The following is a 12132-nucleotide window of genomic DNA, read 5'->3' as shown; positions in this document are numbered from 1 at the left end:
GGGAGTGCAGACCGTCTGCATATATACTGCGTGAGTGCTGTCACCCAATGGTATGCCCCACTCGCCTCCCTGGGTGCGGAGGTGGGCCGCTAGATGTTCCACAGCTAAGGAAAACAACAGTGGGGAGAGGGAACATCCCTGCCTTGTATTGAGCCCTATGCCAATAGGTTTAGATATAAGAGGCAAGTCTTCACCCTGGCCAGCGGTAACGTGTATAGTAGCCAGACATAGCCAATGAACCTGTCTCCAAAGCTGTAGGCAACACAGTCAGCATGTAATGCCACTCGAGAGACTCATAAGCACGCTCCAAATCCAGCACCCAACAGCCAGCAAGGGGTCAAGCAGCTGTGGCGTATTTCTGGATGCGGAAAAAGCGCAGCATATTGAGGGAGGTGGTGCGGAACGGGACAAACCCAATTTGATCTGGGTATATTAAGGCTGGAGTCAGCAGGGAGAGTCTATCTGCTAACACCTTTGCCAGAATTTTATAAGCTGTGGTTAAGGAGGGTCAACTGTCGGTAGAAGCTTGGGGCTTCCAGGTCTCTACCAGGTTTTGGTAATGGAATCAAGAGTGCCTCGCGCAAGGAGGTTTCCAATGCCTCAGCATGCAGAGCTTGTAGGCGGGGCACCAGCAACGAGGCATATGCCTTACAGAACTACACAGACAGGCCACCCGGGCTCTACTTGTTGCCACGACCTTATCACTTCACTTATTTCAAAGGGTGTGAGTGGTTCGTCTAGATTCTGCCTCTGATCCTACGCAAGCTGGGGCAAGTTCAGAAGAGCAATAAAGGAGGGGAGGGCCTCTGGAGTTGCATTTGTGAGTGAGTGATATAGGAGGGTCTAGTGATGGGTCAGTTTGTCATGAATTTCTCTCTGAGAATAGAGAAGAGAGCTCACAGTAGAGCGCAGTCCTCTGATAGGTCTGCTAGGACGATCCTGATGGATCAGCCAGGCTAGGAAAGAGCCTGTCCTGTCCACCTCTGTGTGAGTTTTAACTGAATGGGCAGCGTAATTATAACAGCGCTACTGCTCTAATAGCGTAACATACTGTGCCAACTCAGGTGTGCCTATCCCATGGTCTAACCTGACTAGGCCTGGGCAGAGTTCGTGGAGTTCTGCTCCGCAGAACTTCGCGAAGAGACAAAAAAAATGCTCTGGAGTTCCGCAAGTGGCGGAGTGCAGCGTGAACTGCCATTCACGCTGATCTTCCTGCCGCTCAAGTTGAAATTTTACCCAAGCGGCGGCTCGTGCTTGCCAACTTACTGTTGAGGTGTGAGGCACAGCAGCCAGGACCACATTCAATTCCCCCTGAAAGTCCAAAGATTGTGCAGCTGTCACAAATAGGCAACAGTAAGAATTAGGCCCGAGCCTACCCCTGGGCACCAGCGTCTACGGCAACTGTCACAATGTTCCTCAACGGTGTGGTCAGCCCTGATCAGACCCCCGGGCCCCAAGTAAGTGAGGAGTGTACCTTTGGCGTCATACATGCTGCTGATTCAGCAAGGATAGCTGCATATATCCCATGTGACAGCTCAGTGTCGGGCCCGTCGTAGTAGTGGTGGTGGGAGGCTGAGCCCCACTCTATCCCGAGCCCCGCAGTGGTAAACCACGCCACCTAGGAGCGCTCCATGGTCGTCACGCTATGCGTCTCACCCCACCGTGCCAGAGCTGCACTCACCAGGCCAAGGCAGGCAGGTATTCCCCAGGTGCAGCGTCTCCAGCTCACATGGATGTCACTCACGGGCAAGCCTAGGCCCTATACGGCCCCGGGCTCAACACATCAGACGCATGCCAGGAACAACTAGCGTTACAAACTAGTTGTACCAACCTCCCCTGCTCACAATGTCATAGGGGGGTACTGCAAGCATTGGGTAGGTTTTCATCGGGCCCCCAGTATCTCGCATCATCACGGAGGGCCCCCGCATTCCAGTGTCATAGAGTCACCACGTCCGTGGGGGTGTCATCAGTCAGTCACCACCAGGAGTCCACCCAGGACAGCAGGTTGTCACCGCAACCAGCTGATATTCAGTAGGGACCCGCTACGCCACAGCGCACCGCACTGTCAGCAGGGCCCAGCATCTCTCCACCCATGGTCTGAATACCGCACGGGTATAGGCTCAAGCTAGGCCTCTGGTGCTGCTCCGATCCCAATCCCTCAAATCACCCTAGGAGCGGCTATATATGTTCCAGACAAACTGGTGAAGCAGATGGTGCAGGGAGGAGCAGCTGTCTGCTGGCAACCAGGATTATTGTCCGATAATGTGGTACAAGTGCCATGCCTCACCAGCAAATGTGTGCCATCTTGGCCCTGCTAGCACACACTTAAAGCTACAGTTACTGATCAGCTGATCTAACTAATTGAGCTTATCTCTCTGCACTAAGGATGATACTTTCACCTCTCCACTCCGTAGCAATGGACGCATTCCTCGTCTGAGGAATTTTAAATAAAATGCTTCCCAACAAGCACACTTTTCTTCAGAGGCAGTCTTTCTCCCAGTTCACCAGAACAAACTCATAAGAAATGCCATTGTTCTTCCAAAAATCTCCACAGACATTTCCCATTTTAAGCGGAATGGCGATGCTTCGGAAATGTCTCCACTTTTCAAACTCAATTTCGGACACCACTTCTCTTTTCTGGGGCTTTATGAGTTGGAAGCTGTAGATCTATAAACGTATGGTCTTCCCAGTTGCCTTCAAGCCCAAAACCACACTTGTGTGACTGTTTAAACACTATGCATGAACCTCCCAAAAAAATTAACAAATTGAATTATGTACCTGCTGGAAATTACTCCACCTTACCGGTTTACCACACGTTTTATATTCTTCTATATACTATCTTAAACGAAAAATAGTTAAGTAATAGGACATCAACACCAAGGCAAACATTACCTCATTGTGAAATTGGCACAAAGTCATTTAAGACTTCTATGGTATAAAATTTAAGCGCTTTAAAATTGGGCGACATTAGCATATTATAAAAACACCAAACTCTTTAAACTTTTAGTCATGATACTGCACTCATACCTTGGAATTTACCTCATGCTGAAATGGGATTATGACAGCATACTAGCTGTCCAGGGAAGTCTCTAGAATGTTTCACAGATATTTTAACTACGCCACATTCCAGGTAGGTTCAGAACAATCGTATTCTTTGAAGTATAATACTAAGCAATTTTGGTACTATTTTTTTTACAGTGAACTGCTAGAAATAAATAATACATGGCAATGGTATTCTATTAAAAAATTAAATTTCTGTCTGGAATCACAAACATATTGACCAAAAAAAAGATTTCCTATTGTGTCAGAGTCATAACCGTCTTAGGCCCGCTTTCCCGGTTGGGACCTAAACATGTAGAACACAACAGGGCAGAGTTTTCACTTTCAAAAAAAGCCCAGCTTAGTACAGCAACTAGTTTTCACTGTCTGTCACATCACTGAAAGATTATTTCACATATCACTTCAACAGATAAACTATCTGTAAGACAAACAAAAGTATCCGTTAATCAGTTATGGATAATTATGCCAATGCAAAATGGATATACATCAAAGAGAAAATAGGACCAATGAAGGAATAGTAGGAAGACTTCAGCTAAACTCAAAACAAAAAATAGGACCTTTAAAAATTACAAACTTTAAAGGGGAAAGCTGGAAAATGTAAAAGAGTTGAGAGAAAAACAACTTACACTGAAGATTTTTACTAAGAGCAGTATATCATAAAAGCACTTCATGATAAATGTATAGCAAACTTGCTGTCCCATTACAATTACTGCCACAATCTAAAAGTTGCAATATATTTAAACATTTTTGCAATGTATCCAAAATCAAGATACTGAGCAGCGTACCTGTGTTGATCTTCTAGATTGTCTAGCTAGCCTAGATCTGGCTTTTCTTTGGGATTCAGACTCCTCATCTCTGACAGGCGTGAGGTATGATCTGAAAGAAAAGTTAGATATAAAAGTTAAATTAGAGAAATAATTGAGATGCCAAATATATCCAAGTGAAATTTTCTCATTTAAAAAAAGTCTAATATGTAACAGAATAACAGATCTTGGACTTAGATAGCTAGCTAAAGCTCAGTGCTGTCTCTAATAATGACAAGTGTAATGGAAGAGACAATGTTTATTTAGTATAAAATATTCAGGTTATAGATTTTGATCAGGGGGATTATCGTTTTCATTTACAAAGGAGTCAAATGGCTTCCAAATCAACATGCAGCAACAGAAGTCACCGAGGTGCACTAATGTGATATGATTAGAACAGAGTCCTTAACGAATTGACAGAATGTAAAAGATTTTAATTATTGAAATGTCGTGGGATATGTTTTCTTTACTCAAAGGGACATGACGATCCCTAGGTTTTACAATAAGTGTACTTAATGAAGTGTGCTTATCAATGTTTAGACTCTTCTGAACAGATTCCAATATCTATACACAGGACTTAATCTGTGGTCAACTAAAGATTATAAAATGCAAAGAACCAATGCAGTTCTTAAAATGCTAAAACAGTGGAAGAAGCATGACATTGCACCTTTTCTTGGTGTCACAAAAAGTAAATGGGAAAGTAAAGAATCTTATTTTCTAAGAAAGATTGTACCATGGACAGCTGTTTTATTAACCCAGATGTTTGGCCAATCCTTCTGGTGTAGAAGGAGATGGAGTTCATCAAGTAAATATCTTTCTAGCATTATTGTTTTGTGACAGCTTTTTGTTTTTAACTTTATACAGCTCTGAGGCATGCTAAGGCTTTAAGAATTAATGTTTCTATATGAAGAACCTTAATAAAAGGCAGAGCAAGAGTCAGTCCTGAAAATGAAAGAAAACATTCTGAGAACTACTATTATGCAGTGGATGAAGGCGGGGGAATGGATGGGGTTACAAGGTCATGGAATAAGAGAGCTTATAGGCTGCCAAGGTGAAAAGTAAAAGCTTCTCTGGACAGAGAGAAAGCAGGAATCTAAGATTTTAGAAACCTGCATGTAATCAGCTGTAAAAAAAAAAAAAAAAAAAAAAAAAAAAAAGGAGAGGTCAATGGAGTGAGAAAGATATTAAACCATGTGAGGCTCAGAGAACAGCCATGTCAGACAACAAAAAATGCATCATGAATTCTTGAGTAATGCTTCTCAATTATTCATAACAAAGGTTCCTTGCTGTGGGTTGGAACCAGGCCAGCCCTACCTGATAATTTCTGAAAAAATACAATGGAGTGGAGGGAGCAAGTACCCAACACCTCGAAATATAATTAAGGACTTCCCTTAGCCTAATATAGCTATGAAATCGATGTGTTCTGATGATCTAAACAAGCTATTGTCCATTTTATTACAAAAAGAAGTCCCTTTAACTTCAGCAGCTGAAACATATAATCTGCAGACACCAAGAACTACTTCGGAAATTCAGAGGCTCTCACACATGCAATACCCAACACACTTTGCTGACATCGTGCAAACGGTATTAAATTTGTCTTTGAAGACTGGTGTTGTGCATTTTTTAACAACTTAGTATCTGGTCTGGTGACTAGATCTATAGAAGTTTTTGGACTGATTCCATAATTTTTTTCACTCTTTATTTTCCAGTCTTCTTGGAGGATTTCCAACCATCATACAGCTAATTGGCTGTGGTATAATAATCTTTTTCCTGTTCTGACAAGGAAATGAACAACAGGGAGAAAAAATCTCCAGATCCAGTCTGACGGCTGGGGGTAATTCGAAGGTAAGGAATCTATAACTAACTAATAGTCTCTTTCAGATCAAGGATGCAAAGAGACACTAGCACGTTATATGGGATATTCTAGGCTAGCTAAACTCAGTGAGCCTGGGATGCGATCATTTTGCAAAATGGACTTTACACAAGTTAAACCTGTGTTCTGGTGCATAAACTGACTGAAACCACCTTGGACTTACAACTGGAGCAGCTACAATTGACTTGTCTTACTATGGAAGCAACCATTCAACCGGTACAGGAGCGCCTGAGACGCACAAGTTACTTACTTGTGTAACTATACATCTGTAAGAGACAGTGATAGATTCCTCACCTTAGAATATCCCCAGGCGTCAGACTGGATCCGGAAAGTTTTCGTCAGCAGTACCCCTGCGCGTCGGTAGGCATCGTCGTGCGGCTCCGCATACGTCGTTGCTGCCGAGATGACATCGTCGGAGCTACTTAGACGCGCCCAAGCGCGCTGCCAGTTCTGTACATAACTTTTCTGCGCCAGGAGCGCAGAGCCATGCCAGAGACCGACTAATGGTGCAATAGAACTAGGGCCCTAAAAGGGATGACCTGAACCCTAGAGAACAGTTGGCAGAACGGGGAGGATGGGCGGGCGGTAAAGAATCTATCACTAACTAATGTCTCTTACAGATTTATCGTTACACAAGTAAGTAACTTGTGCATCTGAAAGAGACACGTTAGTGATAGATTCCTTACCTTAGAATACATACCCAAGCAATACCAACCCCGGTGGTGGGACTGCGAAGTGAGATTACGCCAGAAAGTCACGGAGAACCAAACAGCCAAAGAAGCCGTCTCTTCGGGCCCCAACTGTCAGGGAATTAGTGCTTTGTGAAAGTATGCAACGAGGCCCAAGTGGCCACCTGACAGATGTCTTGCAGGGGGACACTGTGTCCCAATGCTGTAGTAGCTACTATCGTCCTGGTAGAATGGGCACGCAGCCCAACCGGAGGCTCCTTTTTAGCCAGAGTAACAGGCTTTAATGCACAAGACAACCCATCTGGAGATAGTCCGATTGTGCACAGCCCATCCTTTCTTGGCACCCACGTAGCCAACAAAGAGCTGGCCATCCACCCGGAACTGTTGTGTGCGGTTGAGATATAGCGAAAGCGCACGTTTTGGGTCCAGACGGTGGAGCCTCTCCTCTTCCCTTGAAGTATGCGGAAAGAAAGTGGGCAGAGTGACAGTTTGCCCGAGATGAAAGGCATAGACTACTTTTGGTAGAAAGGAGGGACGCGTTCGAAGCACAACCTTGTCCGGATGAATCGCCAGGAAATGAGGTTTACAGGAAAGAGCCTGGAGCTCACTCACCCGCCGAGCTGAGGTGATGGCCACAAGGAAGACAGTTTTCGAAGTTATGAAGAGGCTCAAAGGGAGCGCACATCAAGTATGTGAGAACCAGGTTCAAGTCCCATTGAGGAATCAAAAAAGGAATAGGAGGGAAAAGGTGAGTAATGCCTTTGAGAAATCTATTTACAACTGGGGACTTGAAAAGTGAGGGCTGATCAGGCAGCCTAAGAATGGCTGAAAGAGCAGAAAGGTAGCCCTTGATAGTGCCCAGAGCAGAGACCTGCTGGGCCAAAGATAGAAGGAACAATAGGACCACAGAAAGAGGGGCAGAAAGAAGATCTACAGCTTTTGCTGTGCACCATGCCACTAATTATTTCCACCGACAGGCATATACCGTTTTAGTGGAGGGACGCCTGGCTACCAGAATCACAATACAGACTTCAGGCGGCAAGTCAAATGGAATCAGCTGTCGCCGCTCAATCTCCACGCAAGGAGGTGGAGGTTGGACAGGTTCGGGTGGAGGACTGTCCCCTGTTGCTGCGACATGAGATCCTCCCGAAGAGGCAATCGGATCGGAGGATCCACGCTCATACTGAGTAGCTCGGGATGCAAAACTCTTCGAGCCCAGTCCGGTGCCACAAGAATGACTTGGGCCCAGTCGTGTCTGATCTTCTTCAGCACTCTGGGCAGAAGTGGTATAGGCGGAAAGGCGTACAATAGACCGCAACTGCACTCACAACGAAAAGCAGACGAAAAGCATCTCCGAGCGAGTGCCGCCTTGGAAACTCCAACGCGCAGAACTGCCGACATTGCGCGTTCTCTTCGGTGGCGAATAGATCTAACCAAGATTCTCCCCACTGCTGAAAGAGACCTTGTGCCACCTCTGAGTGAACACGCCATTCGTGATCCAACATGCACCTGCGGCTGAGTTCATCCGCACTGGCGTTCAGGGTACCTGCCAGGTGTTGAACCACCAAGGAAATGCCTTGACGTTCCAGCCACGTCCAGAAATGTAGAGCCTCCTGAAATAGGGTCCACGACCCCACCCCGCCCTGCTTGTTGCAGTACCGCATGGCGGTGGTGTGGTCTGTGAACACCTGCACTACTCACCCCTTGACAGAGGGAAGGAATGCTTTCAGTGCAAGTAGGATCACCCTGATCTCCAAAAGGTTGATATGGAGATTGGACTCCGCCAGAGACCACAGGCCTCTGATCTACGCCTCTCCCATGTGGCCGCCCCATCCCAGGAGGGACGCGTCCGTCACTAATATGTATCCAGTTGGGGAAGGGAGAGGGATCGGTTGCTGACCCAACGCTGGTTCGTGAGCCACCACTGCAAGTCCTGTGCAGTGCCCTCCGACATCTGGACGTAGTCGGACAGGTTTCCCCGATGTTGCGTCCACTGGAACTTCAGGTCCCACTGTAGAGCTCGCATATGCCATCTGGCATGATAAATCAACAGGAGGCCATGAGGCCCAGCAGCCTCAGGGTCTTCCTGACCAAAACCCAGGACCAGGGCTGAAAGATCAGAATCATAGCCCAACTGTCCTGGACTGGCTGTTCAGGAGGATAAACCCGAAACTGCGCCGTATCCAGAACCGCTCCGATGAAGAGACGCTTCTGAGAGGGAATCGGGTGCGATGGAAAACCCCAGCAAGTGCAGGAGGTCTGGAGATGGAAGACGACTGCCTGGGGTGAACCCGCCTTCAACAGCCAGTCGTTGAGATAGGGGAAGACAAACCCCTGATCTGCGCAGACGAGCTGTGACCACCGCCATCACTTTCGAGAACACCCGAGGGGCGCTGGTATGCTGAAAGGGAGCACAGTGAACTGAACGTACTTGTGGCCCACCATGAACCGTAGGTAACGCCGGTGGGCTGACAGGATGGGGATATGAAAATAAGCATCCTGCTAGTTCACCGCTACCAGCCAGTCTTGCGGGTCTAGGGCAGACAAGACCAGAGCAAGCATGAGCATCTTGAACTTCTCCTTAGGGAGGATGCGATTGACTTTCCAGAGGTCTAAGATAGGGCGCAGACCTTTGTCCTTCTATGGATCCAAGAAGTAGTGGGAGTAACAACCACGACCTACTTCTGGCGCCGGAACGCGCTCCATGGCCCCCTTGGCCAAGAGGGCCCCAACTTCCTGCTGGAGAAGTGCCAAGTGATCGACATGCAGTAGTACTGAGGAGGCATGACTGGAGGGGTAGACTCGAAGGGGAGGGATTAGCCCCTTCGCACTATCTGCAGAACCCACCTGTCCAAAGTGACGGTGCACCAGAGGGGGAGGTGATGGCGAATCCTGCCGCCCACTGGCGTCTGGTGGGCCTGAAACACCGGACTAGGAAGGTTTTGAGGCGGCGGTGGCATGAGTAGTGGTGGGTTGACCTGCCTGCTGTCCTCAGGACCCACCACGTCGGGTCCCACGTCCGCGGCTGTGCTGAGACTGCGGCTGCGCAGGCCTGTGGGTCAGAAAGGAACAGGATTGGGCGCATCGACCCTGACCTCGAAAATGGCGAAAAGCAGACACCGAGGGAGTGCGCGTGGTGGCGAGACCCAAGGACTGGGCCACCGCCCGAGAGTCCTTAATGCGTTCCAGGGTGCTATCCGCCTTGTCACCCAAGAGGCATGTGCCATCAAAGGGCATGTCCAACAAAATGTTCTGAACATCCCCAGAGAAGCCAGTTGTTCAGAGCCAAGCGTAACGGCGGAGCACCACCGTTGAGGAAAAGTGCCCTGCCGAGTGAATCGGCCGTGTCAAGTCCACAACAGATAGTGAATTTAGCAGCATCTCGCCCCTCGGTAATGGCCCGGGAGAGCACCGCCCAAGCTTCCACAGGGCACTGAGGCAGCACCTGTGCCACCGTGTTCCACACTTAGGGCCTCATGTAGGTAGCATACCAGTTACCACTTCTTAAATACCGAACGTTACCGAATCGGTATTTAAGAAGTGGTAACTCGTATGTAGGTAAAGTGTCGGTAATTTTTACCGATTCGTTAACATTCGGTAATTACCGAATCGGTATTTACCGATTCGGTAATGAGGCATACCTTCCCATTGATGGGAAGGTATGCCTCATTACCGAATCGGTAAATACCGATTCGGTAATGGGGGGGAACACATGCAAGGGTTGCAGGGTGTCACATTGACACCCTGTTGCACCCCTGATTCGGCCATGTGTGCACATGTGGCACACATACATGCCCTAAGGGCATGTATGTCTGCCACATTGCACACTGCTAAGCGCTTAAAAATGCTTACACACATCCATTAATTATTTACCACCAACTATTAGTTGGTGGTAAATACCGACTCCTAAAAACACCCACACACTCCCCCTACATCTCATTTCTGTATTCGGAATTTACTGAATCGGTAAAATTACCGATTCGGTAAAATTACCGATTCGGTAAATTACCGAATACAGAAATGAGCCCCCTACATACCAAAAGGCAAAATACCGGTCGGTAACGGTATAATTACCGAAAACCGGCCGTTACCGACCGGTATTTGGCTTCCTACATGAGGCCCAGAATGTGAATAGCAGCCCAACAGGCACGCAGTATGCACCGCCCGCAACCCAGAACTGGCAGAAGGAAATATCTTTTTCCCAAACTGCTCCAGTTTGAGATTCCTTGTCCGGAGGGGCAGAAGGGAATGCGCTCGGCGAGGCAGAGGCCTGGACAACCAGACTGAGGCGTCGGGTGTTGTGTGAGAAAGCTGGGGGTCGCCCAGCGCCGGGCGATGGCGGCGCGCCACACCCTTATCCACAGGACGTCAGTAAGAGCGTTGTTGAAAGGCAGCAGCGGCTCCGCAGAGGAGGATGCTGACTGTAGTACCTCGGTCAGGAGATTGGTCTTGATAGGTACAGAAGGGAGCTCGAGGTTAAGAGCCTCAGCTGCCCTACACAACACCACAGAAGAAGTCCCAACCTCCTCCGTAGCCACGGAAGAGGGGGACAGTGTACCAGGATGTGGAGAGAAATCCAGATTCACTGGACATCTCATATCACCTTCCCATTCTGGCTCTTCCTCGCATTGAGCTGCAAGAGGGTCAGAGCCAACGGCGCAGTAGGGTATTGGCGTAGCCGGGGTCAGAACCACCCAACGGGTCCACAGGGCCCGAAGGCAATCTGGAGGGACCCGATGGGCCAAACAAACAGCTCATGGCCGACAGAAAAGCCTGTATTTCGTCCGGAGTCACGTGTGGGCCTGGAAAGGGCAGGTAGTCCGCAGGCAACAACGGAGGCTCCATCGGAGCCGCGGGGTAGTGAGTGCCCGCCACCTCCACCGCATCCCACGACCGATTGAGGGGTAGACTAAGAGCGACGTCGCTTCGACTTTTTATGGCGCTGGGACTTACCTGTCCCGGAGACCGATGAGAGATGGTGATGTCTCCGGGAGCAGGACCTCGATCGGCGCAGAACAGATTGCCGGACCTCCAACAACTTTCGGGAATGCTCCCGGCGCCATGGCCCGACAATCAGGGCACGCCTCGGGGATCATGGGCGTGCCCCAAGCAGAAAAGACACACGTCGTGCGGGTCCGCTACCGACATGTTCCGACGGCAGGCCCTACAGGACTTAAACCCCGGCATCCCTACTGCACCAGGAGTCGAGTACTCGACAAAACAAGAGATACAAGTTCTCAGAAACCAAGTTAAAACATTAACTAGGGGTACAGCTCTCTCTCGGATCTGCGCTTGCTGGCACGGAAAAAGAATGAACAGACGTCAGGGCGCGTCTAAGTAGCTCTGATGACGTAATCTCGGCGGCTACGACGCCACCGATGTACGCAGAGCCGCACGACGACGCCTACCGACGCGCAGGGGTACTGCTGACAAAAACTTTCCGGATCCAGTCTGACGCCTGGGGATATTCTAAGGTAAGGAATCTATCACTAACGTGTCTCTTTCAGATAATGCAGAGCAATGCACCTGTCCCTTCTACAGAATGCTACTGTAGCCCAATGTTTTTCAATGGAGATCAGTCACTATGGCAATTGGCTGCAGGTTCTGGCGAGAAGGCCAGTTGGGCTGAACCAGCAAGGGGGTTTAAGACTTGGAATGCTTGGAGACTAGTGGGGTGGGACGGACGGACGGACGGACAGACGGACAG

General features: G+C 48.6%; 1 protein-coding gene across 6 annotated transcripts in view; it reads right to left on the bottom strand.

The window, feature by feature from the left end:
- The window catches only part of PPP1R12A (protein phosphatase 1 regulatory subunit 12A), a 1183401-nt gene that overhangs the window by 436132 nt on the left and 735137 nt on the right, over positions 1-12132 (bottom strand). For all 6 annotated transcript variants that reach the window (XM_085652988.1, XM_085652990.1, XM_085652986.1 and 3 more), the window contains one exon: positions 3846-3936. In XM_085652988.1, the coding sequence (XP_085509114.1) occupies positions 3846-3936 (91 nt within the window). The remainder of the gene's footprint in view (positions 1-3845; positions 3937-12132) is intronic.

This window comes from Triturus cristatus, chromosome 4_1 (assembly GCF_964204655.1).
Source record: "Triturus cristatus chromosome 4_1, aTriCri1.1, whole genome shotgun sequence".
NCBI classification, from domain to species: Eukaryota; Metazoa; Chordata; class Amphibia; order Caudata; family Salamandridae; genus Triturus; species Triturus cristatus.
The sequence above is the reverse complement of the archived record's forward strand: the minus strand, read 5'-3'. Positions and strand labels throughout refer to the sequence as shown.